The 17,075-nt window shown below is 41.0% G+C and overlaps 3 protein-coding genes across 4 annotated transcripts; 1 reads left to right on the top strand and 2 right to left on the bottom strand.

Moving 5' to 3' along the window:
- Nucleotides 1-25: 25 nt before the first annotated feature.
- On the top strand, nt 26-6,937 carry tmed4 (transmembrane p24 trafficking protein 4). The gene is made up of 5 exons (XM_053425944.1): nt 26-248; nt 1,740-1,840; nt 1,926-2,051; nt 4,627-4,773; nt 4,889-6,937. Exons 1-5 carry the CDS (start codon nt 116-118, stop codon nt 5,036-5,038), a joined length of 657 nt encoding a protein of 218 aa, XP_053281919.1. The 5' UTR covers nt 26-115; the 3' UTR covers nt 5,039-6,937.
- Nucleotides 6,938-7,386: 449 nt separating this feature from the next.
- On the bottom strand, nt 7,387-12,865 carry plpbp (pyridoxal phosphate binding protein). Of its 2 annotated transcripts, none has more exons than XM_053425942.1 (8): nt 12,729-12,865; nt 11,789-11,896; nt 11,624-11,659; nt 11,457-11,532; nt 11,213-11,353; nt 10,990-11,132; nt 8,860-8,958; nt 7,387-8,125 (listed from the first exon to the last, which is right to left on the bottom strand). In XM_053425942.1, the coding sequence occupies exons 1-8, from the start codon at nt 12,816-12,818 to the stop codon at nt 7,934-7,936; spliced, it is 885 nt and encodes a 294-aa protein (XP_053281917.1). In that variant the 5' UTR covers nt 12,819-12,865; the 3' UTR covers nt 7,387-7,933. The 2 variants fall into 2 exon arrangements, with proteins under 2 accessions (XP_053281917.1, XP_053281918.1); XM_053425943.1 differs by lacking the exon at nt 12,729-12,865 and adding an exon at nt 12,081-12,416.
- A 1,262-nt stretch (nt 12,866-14,127) lies between these two features.
- snrpg (small nuclear ribonucleoprotein polypeptide G) lies at nt 14,128-16,625 on the bottom strand. The gene is made up of 4 exons (XM_053425196.1): nt 16,489-16,625; nt 16,278-16,300; nt 14,939-15,063; nt 14,128-14,369 (listed from the first exon to the last, which is right to left on the bottom strand). The coding sequence occupies exons 1-4, from the start codon at nt 16,518-16,520 to the stop codon at nt 14,319-14,321; spliced, it is 231 nt and encodes a 76-aa protein (XP_053281171.1). The 5' UTR covers nt 16,521-16,625; the 3' UTR covers nt 14,128-14,318.
- Nucleotides 16,626-17,075: the final 450 nt, after the last annotated feature.

Here is a 17,075-nt window from a genome sequence, read left to right as displayed (position 1 = left end):
TTCCTTCTTCCGCAGTAGGAGATGACGTCAGCCGTCTGCAGCAGTGGCGCTTCCTGTGCTGTTGTGCTCAAAGCGAAAGCATATACACACGTCTCTGAGAGAAGGAGGCGACAAGATGCTCCCAGCACTTTTCCTACTGTCAGTACTGTCCGCGTGGGTTCACCCAACCTCCTCGCTCTACTTCCACATAGGAGAGACGGAGAAGAAATGCTTCATTGAGGAGATTCCAGACGAGACCATGGTGATCGGTAAGATGCTAACTGGACGATGCTAACTCATTAGCCCTGCACGCGAACAGATGCTGAAAGATGCGGTTCTGAATGTGGCAGCAGCAAACACACATATTTAAAAGGCACAAGGAGAGTTTCCTAATGGCGTCTGTAGCTGCCGGTCTACCCGCTAACACTTCACAGTGATGTTCCCATTGAGGGACAGCGTTACACCGGACTGTATGGCTTCATATTCGGAATAACAACTGTGATAATAGACGCTAGGCACAAAATTAATCATATCACTGTTGTGGATTTCATGATAATAACCAGTCTGATGGAGCTAAACATGACAGTTCCCAAACGGTTCATGGTCCCCTCCTCCTCCACTCTCTCCACTCTCTTCTCTCACCTAACCGGTCGGGGCAGATGTTCGCCCACATTGAGTCTACAGGTTTCTTCCAGTTCAGAGTTCTTTCTCTCCATAGTCGCCCAAGTGCTCGCTCGTTGTGAGAAATGCTCGTTTCTCTGCAGTATTCGCTGCTGTACAAATAAAGTTGAATTTAAAATGATGTGGTTGAGCTGATAGCAGTGTAGGAAAAATTTAAATAAGCAGGATTTCCCCCCTTACTCTGATAACATCATATTCACGTCAATGATAGTGATGAGTAAGAGTTTCTCATAGACAAATTTATTATCACTCATATGAGTCTGCACCCCCCACACTACTCTGTGTGTCTGTCATCCACAATACGGATAGACACAAAGTTTAAGTGGATATATTTAGATCATAAACCTATGTTAATGCTAGAATACCCGTTTTGCATGTCTGTTTTCAAATACTTAATGGTGAGGCCTGTTGATCAAAATATACATCTAAATGGAATGAGGTTTTTCAGTTAGTGTATAGAATCTTTATTTATTAAATGCCTCTGTGTTTTACCTGCCAATAAAATTATGATTCCAAGGTCCAGTATGATCATTTGAAAACTGGTACCGATATTGATAATTTACAGTTGATGAAAACCCATGTATTGTCAGATCATTTTTTGTACACATAATGTAAGTAAAATGTACACTTCAATTAGTTTTTTTTAATGCTATTATAATTAATATTTATACCGTAACAATTTCTGAAATAACAAGACATGTATGTATTTTCAAGTTGTGCATAAAAGGCCAGAGTGGAGAAGCAGAGAAGTAATGAAAAATCTTGAAATATGTTTGGGAGAGATGAAAAATTTGATGTGGATAGACACATAATACACACTTTCACATTTCCTTTGTCCGAGCTCTGATGGACGCTACTTTAATCCCATCATCATGTACTATAATGGCAGCTGACTAGAGAATGGACCAAGAGAAGTAGAGGAAAGAAAATCCTGAGTAAGGAAGAAGAGGCAGATTGTGGTCTGCACCTTGATGTTGGTTGCCACCATCTCAATTAACCAACTCATAATATTTTGCGATAAATTCGGAAACTTCTTTTGATTATTTTCTGAAAACCTGTTTCTCTTTGCTGTTTGACAGGAAAATACAGCACTCAGCTGTGGGACAAACAGACCAATTCCTTCCTCCCAGCCACCCCCGGCCTTGGGATGCATGTGGAGATCAAGGATCCAGATACAAAGGTCAGGACAGAGGAGGTAGTAACGTCTAACACACCCACATACATATGAATGCAATCTTAAGGTTCTTCTCTCACCTCTCCCCCAGATAATCCTGTCTCGTCAGTATGGGTCAGACGGACGGTTTACCTTTACTTCCCACACTCCTGGAGAACATCAGATCTGTCTGCACTCCAACTCCACCAAGATGGCTCTGTTTGCAGGTGGAAAACTGGTATGGTCAAAATCATTATTTTCATTTCATTGTACCTGATCAGTTATTTTACTTCAAAATGTTTCACATAAATGTTGATTACTATTGACCATACTTTCATATTTTACATGTTCAAACTGGGACTTTGAGAAATAAGTGCAGCGTCTTTAAATGTGCTGATTGAGGGCTGTGTCATTAAGTTGGGCTCACTGAGTAAATCAGACTTATCTTTAGGAAACCATGTCAAATTTGGGTTAGATTAGTCTGATAAGCGGAGTTATCATGGAAACGTATCCATCCCTGGTCAGGTTAGTTTTAAGGCTAATGTGCACCTCAGGCTGAAGTAGTGTTAAAATCACTCTGCATCTGCCTTGACCAGTTCAGAATCAGGTTTATTGGCCAAGTAAGTTTGCACAAACAGGGAATTTGACTCGGTAAAGTGCACTGTTGGACTGAAAGGAGAGAAATGATTATAAATACTCAATTATATGCTAAATTCTGCAGCTCTGGAGTAAGACATATGTGCAGAATTAGGCCAGAGACACATACCTCTCCCAAGGGTTAGGCCAACAGTCCCCTTAAATTCAATCAAGATGCACCAAATTTCACACACTCATAGACATCGGTTGCCTTAATGTGCCTGCTTTTTTATATCAAGATCCATGAATTGAAAATGCCTATCTCGCAATGTTAAGTTAATTAGGGGGGGAAATCCTGGATCTGCTGCCTAATCTGGATCAGCGGCAATATTTAACTGGGTCTTCCTTAACTCCCACCAAGATTTGTGGTAATGTGTTCAGTTGTTTTTGTGTAATCCTGCTTACAAAACCTCCAGACCAACCAACAGCTGGATGAGGCTATGAAGGCATTGTACTTGTCAGTTTGATCACATTTGGACACTGGATGTAGCAGGGTCTGCTCAGTATGAAGAGCTGCAGACTTCTAGTGAGAGGCATTTTGTTCTCTCTCGAATGGTCCGTCACACCCACACTGGTGTTTCCAGTTACTCTGGCTGCTCCGCTTCGGGCCCTGGTTGCATCAAGGTAGAGAGGTTTCTGCTGGGAATTACTTTAGCGCACTGAATTTGTCAGAAAGATGATAATGTGATGGATCAATCATGGGGCAATCAGGACTCGATATTCCTACCACATGCAGCACAGCTAACAGGAGAGTTAGGAAGGTGTCACCTGGGAAGAACTCAGAGATGAACATGATTGCAAGGCCTTTAAATGATACCTCCATGAAAAATTAAAGAAACGTAAACAAATTACCGGTGGTGTATGATCTTATTAACATACACAAGGAACAGATAGTCTGAAATAAGCTGTTTGGAGACTGTGATATCACTTTTACTTATAGTAAATCAAAACCACTTCATGGAGATGTTTTGTTCCTAAGTATTATCTTTTTTAACATGACTTACTGTCTAATTCTTAATCTTATAGCTATGGCACATTAAGTTTCAGCACATATTTATTGATGTGTTTCTTTTAATAACATTGAATTCAAGAGACACATGAGGACTAAAATGGGTGGTGTGATACAGACAGGTACACAAATCATCGACACTAAAACCCAGTATACTTGGCAGTAAGGGTCCCACTTGAATACGACATGGTCCACCAGTGCAGATCCACAATTTCAATTGTCCGCAGAACTCGTTCCCAGTTAAGTTAGATTTCTGCATTGGAGTTATTAAGAACTGAATCCTATTAGAATCCTATTGGTTTTTTAAGAAGGGAATTATCTTAATAAATACTCTAACTCAACAGTTCCTCACTTCTCCAGGTCTGAAACTTGGTACATTGAGTTTGTCGCACCTTATTTTTTATTTAATCATTTTCCCCTGATGTTGGCTGATATAACTTGTTGAAGTTTACTCAATCTTCCTGTAATACCAGACATATAAAACATATAATATTACCTTTTTGACTATAATAAGCATTTATACAGGTATTTGTTATTCTGTGGGAGTTCTCAGGTCTGAGACCTCTGTTCATATATGAGAAAACAAATTCACTTGTACTAGGATGACCTGATTTATAATATGAAGGTTAAGATCTGTCTGTTAGTCAGTATGTATTTAGTTTTAGGAGCAGAACTCAAAAACCTTTTGGATTTACTTTCACAAAACCTAATAATTTTGTGTATCTGGTCTGGATGTTGAGCCTATTTTGTTACACTTATGGTTGTATTTTTTCTGTAATATCTATCTAATAAAACTGAGAGTGGGCTCTCGACTCTCCACACTTGTAAATTAAAAAAGTCAGAGGCTGTTCAGCAAATGAGGGGGGGTCACCATTACATTTAACATTTTCTGTACATTACATTTTTAATCTATATTACGTTCCCTATCATATTTTTTCAAAACCAATCAGCTGTTTTGTACCAATGAAGGATATCTTAGGGGTTTAGCTAACTGAGCCAGCACCAATTAATCTGCCCTTCCATGTTTTGTTTGTTCCAGGGGAAATGTCTTCTCCTCATGACAAAACATTGACAGGAATATTCCAATCAGCCATTTATCATTCCTTTAAAAGCTCACAGAATTCGAGAGTGTAGATTAAGACACTTTCTGTTTTGCCTGATGTTGCAGAGAGTGCATCTGGATATTCAGGTCGGAGAACATACCAACAACTACCCTGAAATCGCTGCTAAGGACAAACTCACCGAGCTGCAACTGCGAGTGAGACAACTGCTGGACCAGGTTGAACAGATCCAGAAGGAGCAAAACTACCAGAGGGTCAGTTAAAAGAAACACACGTTTGGCCAGGTCATGTTGAGATTACAGCTTTACAAATAAGTTTAGGAAGTGGGGTTGTGGTTTCAGTGACCTCATCCTGTGTTGTCTTTTCCAGTATCGGGAGGAGCGTTTCCGCATGACCAGCGAGAGCACCAATCAGCGTGTTCTGTGGTGGTCCATCGCTCAAACACTCATCCTCCTCATCACTGGGATTTGGCAGATGAAGCATCTCAAAGGCTTCTTTGAAGCCAAGAAACTGGTGTAACGTGTGTGTGAGTACGGGCAGCATCAGGAAACAACATAAAACACAAGAAGACAGACTTGACTGAGTGGACCAGAAAGACATCCACCCACAGAGCCACAGAAACATCCAGAGGAAGACGCGTAGTCTTACTAACAGTCATAAATGGTACATGCTAATTTATTCCAGCAGTTATCAGTGCGGGGCATTGTTTTTTTTGTTTTTTTTCTGTTCCTTGCTAACATTTTAAGCCGTGTGGTGTTCTTCTGTTAGCAGCAACACAATAGAACCCCATTCCTACTGCCTTTCTTTTCATCACTGGTCCGTGTCCGATTTTTTGGTCCCTGTTCAATACAGTACAGCAGGAGATGTATAACAATGAGAATGTTAAAGCTGTTATAACCAAGTAAAGCAGCTTTCAGACATGCACCGAACACAGGGGCTGTGTCTGTGAGCGCTAATGTCCGATTGAGAGCCTCCAAAGTTTCTACGGAGTTCTTCCGTCTTATCCCTGTTGAATAAGGTCGGAGGGGCCGATGTTAGAACACGGCAGAACATCCTCCACAGGATTGACCGCAAGCGAGAGGGTGTGTTGACGTCTTGAACAGGCAACAGCAAACTCTGTAGAAAGTCCGGACCCAGTCCTCTGGAGTTCATGTCTAAAAACATCTTAATTTATTGACTCCTGATTTTATTTGTTTGTTGTTAGTGTTGCACATAGTTTTATATTTTGCTAACATTAGCTTTTAGCTGTGCTCATACCTGCAATGCAAATATTATACCGGCCTTGATTCCTCAAATGTACATGCTCTGACACTTTGCTTTAACTCCTGTATTTTGTATTTATAAGTAGAACATAAATACTTAATTAATGGTTTATAATTGCCTGAAATATATTGGAATACACGGACATTTTCAGCTTTTAGTAATGTATTGGTGAACAGTTAAAATCTCCTGTGAAGCAAATGTAACTGGTGAATAGACCGATTATTCATCTTTAATGATAACACAGTTTAAACGTGTGTCCATCCTTCACAGGTGAGTTTATAAATCAAAACTCACAATGACATGTGGAACCTGAAGATTCATTCTGAACCTTAGAGGTAGTTTGACCAAAGAACATGAATCAATTGAAATTTTTTCTCTAGGGGCTCTCAGCCCCATCTTGTGGCCTTCATCCGAAAATATGGTTTGTAGTACTATGGAGTAATTGTAAATAAATATTCCACATGACATGAACACAGTAAACAGATGTAAATAACTCACATTTATATGTCAACTTGTCATTTAGTATTTATCTGTATACCACTCACAATTACTTCACAGAAGAGGCTTTGATTAGAGTGCATTGTAAACCATTAGATGTTGACTTCTTATCAATATGAAACAGGGGTTTAAATAAAGTGTTAGCATCCATCCCTCTACTGCCTGTACAGTTTCCACAGAGTCCAGGTCCCTGCTCATTTTACCAGAGCACGGCCTGTAGTTACAGTTTGTGATACTCACCTGTGATTAGCAGGATTCTAATGAACGTTGTAAATAACAGGTTGAGCTTATTGATTGTCCTGTTTGTTTTCTATTGCCTTTCATATGGACTAAATGATGTGCAAGTCTCTACATTTGTTTCGGATGTGTCACCGAGTTTCTTTCCTTCAACTTATTTATGGAGCAGTCATAGCCTGGGTTTTATTGTTTTGAGACATTTGTATTTCTCAATACTGAACAGCATATTAATTGTTAGATTCCTAATGAGGGAGCATATGTCAATTGGAAGGAACGGTAATTTTTGTCCTATATTTTAAATGTCGATTTAAAACAGCCCTTGAGCAATGTTTAAATTTTCTTTTCTAAGTTGTTACAGTATCACTATTCCAGCTTTTCAAGATGTCACGTGCATGTTCTTAATAAACAAACTGTCTGTGAGCTCATTTGTGCCACTTTGCCTCAACTTGAAGAAATACACAATAAATGGCAGTTTTTTTTCCAACAGTTCAATTTATTGCTTGGCTTCCCTCGGGGCCAAGTTCCAAACTAAACAAGGCCACACCTTGTTCGGACAGCACCCGCCGTCTACCCGCAAGCTGATGGACTTCTCTTTAAATCACGACACAGAAAAATACACCAACCTTTTGACATCTTTGAAGATGCCATCACAGCTGCAGTGTAAAGTGTACTGAAAAACACGCTGAAACAAGATCACCTCTTTGCATAGGCCACCTCTCATCCCCAACAGTGGAGCACAGCAGACACACACACAGGGTAACACAGGAGGGACAAAACACTTCTCTAGCTTCCCTCTTGAAACTGTTCCAGTCTAGAACAAAGATCGGTCATGTTTGGCACACAGTACAAAACCATATCAAACACACACATTGTGTCATTATAAAGGGATACATGATTTATTAAAGCAAGTCTTTGTTTCACCTGTACAACAAAAACAGTACATGGTTCCTGATCTCTGGGACAATGTACTAAGCCGAGCACGTTTCAGCACTGTCACATGTTGGGTGGAAAGGTAGAAAATATCACACCAGAACAACAGACAAATCTCCACACTATCCCACAACTCATAAGAGTACATCGTTTACCATCTGTCGCTGTGTTTTCAGATTTGCGGCTTGTAGGAGAGATTTCCACACAGGGGAAGTCAGAGCACTATAGGTTAGTAACACACTACTTTTAAAAAACTGTTAAACTAGTTCTGTAGCGTATGCCACTTTTTAGTGCTTAAAACAGCAAGAAGGGCACAGAAAAGTGAGGAAGATTCAGAAATACACTTTAAAATGATGCAATAATTTTGCAATCTAACTCCACATGGCTCTGTGGAAACTGTTGGCTTCACTGCTCTGATCCTTCTGCATGTGAAGAGGATTTTCTTTCGAAACTTTCTTCAAAGGTGTTTCGGGAGGTGGAATCTGCTCAGTGTTCGGACACGGTGAGGTGCTGCATCTTCTTGGCCGCCTCTTCGGTCACCGCCTTGGTTGTTTTCTCCGGGCTGGGAGCTGGACTAGGTACTGGACTGGGATTTGGAGTGTTTGCTGCACTGTTGGGATAATCCCGGTTGCCAAATATGATGCTGCCCACTCGCACGTTGGTGGAGCCCACCTCGATCTTCAACAAATCAGAGGAAAGCATGTTTATAGACACATGTTGCAATGACAACTATAAACCTTCTTACATTCTTTTAAAAGGCTCCATACAGTGCCCCAAAGACAAACTGTAAAGTATACAGTATATATATATATATATATGGAAAAGCCGACAGGGGCAAATGTAAACACAGGCTTTTCCAACATGACTGTCATATGAAGATTTCATAAGCAGAAAAAAACTCCTTGCAGGGACTTTAAAATGCATCCTCAACGTGTGTGTCCTGTGACCAGTGATTGAATCCCACTTCGCTGCTCTATATGCAAATAATTAATTAAATTCATAACTGATTTTTGATGGTGAAGACCAAGTGATGTTGTCTGAGTTTGCAGATTTAACCGATGACACTGTGTGTCTGCGTGTGTGTGTGAGTAATAAGTGACAATTCCTAGGTAATTATTCATAGAGTTGAATGAATTCTTGAGGAGGCAGACTTATACAGTTCTAGCAAAATAAAATGGCAAACCCCCCACCCAAGAAGTTGGTCAAAAACCGCCAAATACTAAGCCAATTGCTGATAGACGATATACTCGTCTTTTCGCCCAGCCATTATCCACCAGCCGGTAGGGTAACCTATACATTTCAACATATAAGAGTCAAATACTCTTAAATATAAAAAAATAAAATCCCCGACAGTTGCTGTATGATTTGTGTGCAGAAGGTATTTTTAAGTGCTAATGAGAAGTGATGCTCACCGCATGCTCAAAGTCTGTGGACATGCCCATGCTGAGTTCCATCTCCTCCAGAGGCAGCTTCAGACTGTCACACACCTCCTGCCTTCGACTCAGCAGCATCTACAAGACAGGAATATTGATAGATTATAATACTGAATTGAAAACAAGATTTCAGAACATGTGATTATATTATTCTGCACAGATCCTTTAGAGATGTGGAAGTGGGACCATGACGCAAACTAAGCAGGACATTTTCTGTTGATTTGGAAGGTGACAGTGATGGTAAGTGACTCCGTATGTAGTTTTCTTTCTCTCAGCTGACATATATTATATTATATTATACTGCATTACATTGCATATTGCAATCTGACACTGTTCACTGTCTTGCATTTCAGTTTTTACATCTTTTATCTATTATATATATTTTATTTAGATATGTTTATGTCTAAATAAATGTTACTTTGTATAAATATTAGAAAAAAGTGAGTAAATAAGAAGTAAATAGTGAGTAAATATATATTGTTTCTTTTTATAGCTTTTCTTATGTGTGTTGTATTTATTGTGTTTTTATGTTCATTGTATGCACCAATAACCAGAGCAAATTCCTTGTAGGTGTAAACCTACTTGGCAATAAATACTTTCTGATTCGGAGTCTGATTCTGATCTGTATAATTACAATTGGAGGGATTGGTCTTCAGTTGAAAAATGCATATTCGTTTTTTAAATAATTTGCCTTTTCTTGCCGTTTGGTTCCAGTATGACTTTGCAGATTGGAGTTGAGCGTAAGCTGGGAGGAGTTGGACTTTTCAGAAAAGCACATTTATAATGTCATTTATTTTAGTTTGAGATGAGTGGATGTTACGGATGCTCAGAAGATTGTCAGAGCTCATGTCAAATGGTAAACACGATGACCGCAGCGTCCAAAGCTTCAATTGTCACCTGTACTCAAAATCTGTCGCTCAAACGCAGCTAAACCCTGCTTGTGCTTAGATTTCCTGCAATCCGATAGAATGTCAGGTGTTGTGTTTATGAACAAAATTCACCTGCCCTCTCTTTGGTACAGAGTGGAAAGAAACAGGTCGGTGTCTTTCTTGTTTTTAAAGTTACGAGCAACAGTGTTTACATAATCTCATTGATCCTTGATTTTGCTGCTACAAGCTGACCAGGGATCAGCTGGACTCCTGCTCCAGGACAGCGTTGTTGTTTTTCTAAAAACATATAGACGGTAGCCAAAGTAGTAATAAAGATGTGGGGGACGCAAGAGCGTTAGCCTGGTTTGAGTAGCTGCGTACAGAAGCAGTGTGGGCACAAAGAGAACAGCTGAGGATATTAAAGCACAAGCAGGGTATATATGACTGCAAGCGCAGAGTTCTGAGTAAAAGCATTAAACATTTTTCACACATAATCAATGTCCTGCTCTCAAACCACGCCTCTTGAACAAAGGAGAAAAACCCTCATGCAAAGGTGCTTTTCTCAGTTGACACATGGTGTGATAAGACATGCAGTAAATTTCAATGAAGTCCAAACTCAGTGTCAGTGGGCCTAAACCATCAATAACAATAATCGCACTTAACATATCTTGGGCAGCATAAGCTGTCATAGGTTGTTTGTTCGACAAATTTAAAGTTGCTTTCATTCATGCCCTGAACTCCAGATAATCTCGTGACATTCTCCAGAGGGGCTGAGAGTGAGAGGCTTCAGACTTTCCCCTGAGCTGTTCCTGTCAGCCCCTCGTAAGAACTCTGTCGAATGTCCAAATGAGCTGGAGGGAGATCACGTGACGTATGCTAAAAATAAAAAATACAGGGAGAAAACCAATATCTCAGGGTTGAAAAGTTGTGCCCTACATGTAGAAGACACAGATGAAGATGTCAAGAGAACTTTTGGTGATAGGAGTCGATGCCAGTGTTGCTGAGCTGTAAACGACAACTTGTGATCTCGGTGCTTGCTGCATCCGAAGCCTCATGGGGCTCCCTTTGCTCGTCACTAGTTTCAGTCAGTGTGTCTTTGTTGCTTTTAAGAACAACCTGCCCTGAGCTGATTAGGTCCAAAGAACAGATGAATTAATGCAGGATTAGTTCATGCAAGCTTTTACTCATTATTGAAAGAAAAATTGAGGTTTTGGAGAAGTTATATTAATATTATTTGTACTTGAAAGTCCGGGTTGGGGCCCAGGGTGAGGTTGTAGCCATAGCGCCCGATGGCCATGAGTCCTGAGAGGTGCAGGGCAGAGCACTGGGACACAATGTGCTTCACTGTATTCACTGTATCCTCTGGTGGGAGGCCATGTTTACCTGCAACCCACGTCACATATACTGTGTTAGATCACCTGACTGTGCGTACGTTACAGATCTGTGATCAAATCAATACTTACTCTGTTCTCCACTGGTGTTGATCTGCAACATGACCTTTAACCTCTGGGTGCTGGCTCCCCTGATCCTCTGCCATGAGCTGTTGACCTTATCGGCCAGTTTTGCAGAGTCGACCGTCTCCACGAGAAACAGGTTTGGCACAGCTGGGAAAAGAAAGACGAGACTCAGTGCTAGGTGGTTGTCGTAGTTTTCTTTCTTTGAATATCCAGCTTCACAGCGAGGGCGGGAGAGCTGACACACACTCACCCAAAAGTTTGTTGACGTTATTCTTCTGTAGATGACCGATGAAGTGCCACTTGATTTCTGGACAGGATTCTAGAATCTGAATGAGGCAACAAGAAACGCCGTTAAAAAATATGCACACACTTGGGTCGGAAGAAATGATCATGACCTTGTAGACTGGAGAAACCCACCAGTGGATCTGAAGCTTTATCCACGAGTTCATTAACCTGGCAGGAGATAATGGATGGGGTCAGTCTTTACATTCCTCAGCTCGGCTCCTCTCTGGAGCTTTTACGTTCATGCTGTGACATTTGGAAAATTTGGAGTGAAGCAGACCAGCAGCATTTCACACTCACGTAGTTTTCTCCAAAGTTACGCTGCCCCTGTATGTACGCCTTCACGACCATCTCCGGGGGTTTGGTCTTGCTGACGGCCACAAGACGGGGAGGCACGGATGGCAGCGTCTGGGGAAGGACAGAACACACACATTCTTCGATTGCATCACTATATCACTGGATCACTGGTTTAATGGAACACTATTTCTTATATCGTAGCACCACTATATCGCTGTATCACAACGCCACTGGATCATCCCTAACACTAACCCCTGTACTACTACAGTAGTGCATTACTGTATAACTGTATTACTTTGTCACTTTACTGCAGTTTCACTGGATGGCTGCATGCCTGGATCACCATATGACTATCACTGGATCAGAGGCTCACTGCATCACTACAGCTCTTAGCGGCTGTATCAGTGCAGGAGCTCAGTGTGTGGGGTCTGAAGTGTGAGTCAGCCTGGACAGGATCCTTCAAAACAAATGACGAAGGCGGATTGTTTGTGGCTGTTGCTGTGCTCCGATGCAGCGACACATCATCGGTCCTCGAGTGGCTCACAAACCAGCTCATTCCTCCACGCTCTGACCTACATATCATGTGATGCCATGTTGTTTTTAAGGAGGAACAAGCTGATATCTTCACTGTCTTCCACACAGAGTGGTGTGAGGAGGAGAGGCTGGTCTACATCAGCCTGTGTCTCATGCACATCAGGAACACTTGCACACCGGTAGCCGCCAGGCACGTCGAGGTGCCACCTGCTCCCACGCGTGTGATGAGCCACAAGCAGCCGTGCACGGTGTTTAGTGCAGCCACGCGCCCGGCTGTCTCCCGTCCGAAGGTTGAGGTGCTGCCTTACATAACGAGTCGTGCCGCCGCAGCCACACTCTCCTCCGGACCCCCGAGTGTGGCAGCGACGGCAGCGGTGCCGCCGAGCGGAGCCCGCCGGGCTGCAGTTACCTTGAGCCGCCGTGCAGCCGCCTGGTTCACCCTCTCCACCACAGACTGTAGCGCCTTCCCAACCTCGTCCGACATTGCTACTTTCCACATAGCGTCAAACGGCGACTGCACACGACGTCAAGGAGTCGTCCGCGATGACGTCTGTCGCCTTTCAAAATAAGAGTCCGGTGAAAGCAGGAAGTCCACCGTCGAGACGGCGCCCTCTATCTGCCCTGCTTCAGCATTGAAAGTATATATATATATATATATATATATATATATATATATATATATACATGTTCTTGACTGACTCAGTTTATTAAGGGTACATAAGTTATTTATATGACCCTTTATATCTTATTTATTGCCGTGAAGTGGACCACGTCCCGATCAATACATTGGTCTGATAAAAAGGAAAACATTGGTCTGATAAAAAGGAAAGAAAGAAAAGCGAGGAGACATCCACCGGCACCATCCAGCAGCGACAATATCACCAGGTGTTCGCGAGCGAGTCATGCAATAGAGTATAACAGTGAGTGACAGCCCACTTTTAGAATAAACTCAATTAATTTCCAATTTTCTCCACGACATTTGACTCACCAAAAAAAAAAAAATATTGGAAAATGGGAAAAAGGCAACAAGGTACAAGACTTAGTACATACTTGTTGTAAGAGTGAAACAACTATGCATCCCATACACCAATGCAGGTGCACTTCCCCAAAAATGTCAACATGTTGAGGCAGTATCTGGATCAGTGCACTGGTCCATGGCTGGCACTCCCACCCACAAACAATGCACCACTGTTTCACTAAATCACAGCCTGTCGCATCAGTTTGTAGCTTCGTTCATTGTATCGCTGCATCAGTTTATCGAAAAAACCTTCAATGTGTTCTTGAGATTTCGTTTTTGTGAGGTCACAGCAACCTTGCTCTTTGCACTCAATACTCATCGGCTCCCCATTGGGGACTAGTGAATATCTGCATCAAATATATATATTTTTTAAATCTCTCACGATGTTCTTGAGATCATGTTTACAAAAGTTGGACAGAAAGGAATAAGAGAAACCAGAAACATAATGCCTTTGGTTGTCACTGACACAAACAATACATTCATATTCATCTAAATGTTTCACTTTAAACCTTTGTAGGGCAGTCTGTCTTCTTCACATTTAACTTTTCACATTCTGTATATAGTTTTAAGTCTTGTTCTCTTAAGAAAATTATATCAATAAAAAGGCAGTTGAGCTGCAGGTCTGCAGATCTCGGGAAGAGCATCCAGATTAATAAACTAATGTCTCCTTGATCACAAACAAAGCAATGGCCAAAGTGAGATTCTATTAGGATTTACAGACACCTTCAGACAATATTCTGTGGTTGTGGTAATGCATTATACATTCGAAACTGAATCAACAAACACAAAATACAAAGAAAACTGATTTATTAACATACACTATTCAAAATAAAAAAAACGTCAGTGGAAAGCAGACATCTGATAATTCAAAGACACAATCAGCTCTGCCTCTTTTAAACAAAACACAGACTAAAAGAGAAACAGAATGTTAAAAGGTGTGGGTCTCTCTCTTTCCTCCATCTGCAGCCAGGTCCTCCTCTCTCATACTCGCTCCAAGGCCTCCAACATAATGATGCTGTTTCCCCTGATGACCTGTGAGAAATGAGACTAGTTATATTTAATATTATTTACATGCTGAAGTGTTTCTGAGTAAACGGATGACATTTCAAATTGGTCGTCCTATTGCTGTACCATATCTTCACTTTTGTCAGCATTTAAACCCTGGACATTTTAGCTGTAACCATATCAGGCTAATTTAACCCAGATATGCCCCTTTTTCACAGAAGATACTTTGACTTTCCACAGCAGGAAAAGAACAGCTGCCACAACATCTGCTTTCCATTTAGGTCTAACAGTGTCGAGCAGAAGAGATATTAATCATTAATGAATGAACAAAGCAATTTTTGGTCTTATCAATTACACCAGTGTCTGCTGTGAAAAACACCTATTTCAAGAAATTAAACTTGAATCTGCAGACTACAGACAACATGGTGTCAAACTAATGCATCCAACGCCTGATATACTTTACTCCTCCACTGTTTTCGTGCTGGGTGGTTTGGGGTGTTTAGGCAATAATCAGGATTATAGCCCTTTAATATTGGTTATCTCTATGCACACTTCATTCCTGTAATATGCACTTTAACAGCTGGAAAGCCACTTACCACCATGCCGACGCTGTTCTGTTGTCCTCCAGGGCCCATCTCCAGAGAGTCATCCATCACCAGGTTCATAAATGGGTCGAACCCTCGCAGGATGCCCTGCACATGTCTGCCTCCATTCAACTTCACTAAAAGTCAGAAAGAGAGGTAACTTTGAGAAATATATACTATGTCTGTTTAAATCAGAAGTTTACTCTCATCTTGTTATTTTTAAGCTCTTCACATTGGGGTTAACGATTAAATAACTGCCATGTATAGAAAATTAACACACCATTTTCTGTTTCAATCTTTAGAATGCTATTTGGAGTAAATATAACCCTTTCTGCTCTTCGTTTTGTTTTGAAATGTAAGAGTACCTGTTGTTGTTATGTGGCCATGTCCTGAAATTATAATTTTCCAAAGAAAAAGTATTGGGATAGATTAATTCACATTAATTTGAGATTAGATTCCAACAATGAACATAGCTACCAGCATGTTTTCAGAGTTGCTTTATATGCTGCACGACCCTTGACGAGACTTTGAGGGAATGATCCTCAATGGCAACATACTTAAGAGCAATGATCAGGAGTTATATAACTGATGTTGTAAAGTAACCGGGTTATAACTGCCACTGTGCATATTTCTCTTTGTTATTATTGTTTAATGGGTTTTCATTGTATAGTCTTAAACGTAGGTCTTTGAATTGTATCGACCAATCTACAAAAATGTATATACTAAAGGTTAAAGGTTCAGTGTGTAGAATTTAGTGACATGTAGTGGTAAAGTTGCATGTTTCAGCTTAATACCCCTCCCGTCACCCTCCCCTTCCAAATATGAAAGAGAACTTGTGATCTCCTTCAGTTGTCATTAAATCTACAAATGTGTTTAGTTTGTCCAGTTTATTTCATAAATAAATATTGATTCTATTTTCCACATCATCAATTAAATATCCACTAGAATTAACCCCGTCAATCAAAAATTGTTATGATTACTCATCTTCCACCAACTAGAATGTCAGTCCAGTGCTTTTCTGTCCTGCTGTAAATATCAGCGGACCTTTGGATCTCAGAGTGCAGACTGATTATAGTCCTCTAAAGAACAAAAGAACCGAAATAATGGCGGTGTGGAGGCCTCTGCAGCTGGTATTTATCCCCTTATTCATTCGGGCTTTTTCTTTCTGGTCCGTCTGAACATTCGATTCGTTCAGACGTTCAGTTTTTAACGACTAAACGAATATTAAGCAGTGCCTTGTTAGCTGCAGCCCCGAGGCTCACAACCAACTGAGCTGATGAAGCTCATGTCCAACGGCCATTTAAAACCCGGGAAGATGCTCCTTCCGTCTGCTGTATTCGATGATACTCACATGAAAGTTTCTTGTCCATGAACCTGGGAAAGAAAACATAACATTAGCTTTCTTTCGTGACGCTCGCATTTCATACAGAGCTGTGTCCAGGCAGGTTAGCTAGCATTAGCTCGTTTGACTTAGCAAACAAGGCTATATACAATACTATACAATACTAAACAAAAACTATACAAAACCTGCTGCTGGGAAAATATTTATTTATACAACTCACTTCTTCAGCTCGGGAGGGTGTGCTTTGCTCATTGTTTCTTCTTTCTCAACACACCGACGCTCACTCGTATGAAGATCGTTTCACAAAACCGCGGAAGGAAAGCGTGCACTGGTAAACCGGAATTTAAAAAGCACAGTTCCGCGACGGGCGTTGGGTTGTTACTGCTAGATAGTGCCCCCAGTGGCCTGGAAGAGGCAGGACTGTAACTGTTGTATAGACAAAGCATGACTAGTGTTTGTTATGAATATATCTTTAGAAATAATCACACCCCGGCGACAGGGTAAAGTGATCAAGCATTGTCTGACGAATATGAGATGACTTATTATTTCGGCAGGCATTTAACGGACCTTATTTTCTCCACAATAAATTTGATTTGAGGAGAGCTGCCTGGTTTTTGAAGCAGACATTTAGTAATTAAGAGTGAGAACATTTCATTTCCTATTTTATCTGTGCCTTTCTCAATCCACGGGCAGCTACATTTATCGATTTATTTTAAATATAGAAGGAAGTCTCTTTAAATAGAAAGGTCTGAAGCTGTGTTCCCACCACTAGTGCCCCACCAGTCAGTCATCCTCATCATTCTCCAG

The sequence above is a fragment of the Pleuronectes platessa genome, chromosome 6 (genome assembly GCF_947347685.1).
Source record: "Pleuronectes platessa chromosome 6, fPlePla1.1, whole genome shotgun sequence".
Lineage (NCBI taxonomy): Eukaryota > Metazoa > Chordata > Actinopteri > Pleuronectiformes > Pleuronectidae > Pleuronectes > Pleuronectes platessa.
The sequence above is the reverse complement of the archived record's forward strand: the minus strand, read 5'-3'. Positions and strand labels throughout refer to the sequence as shown.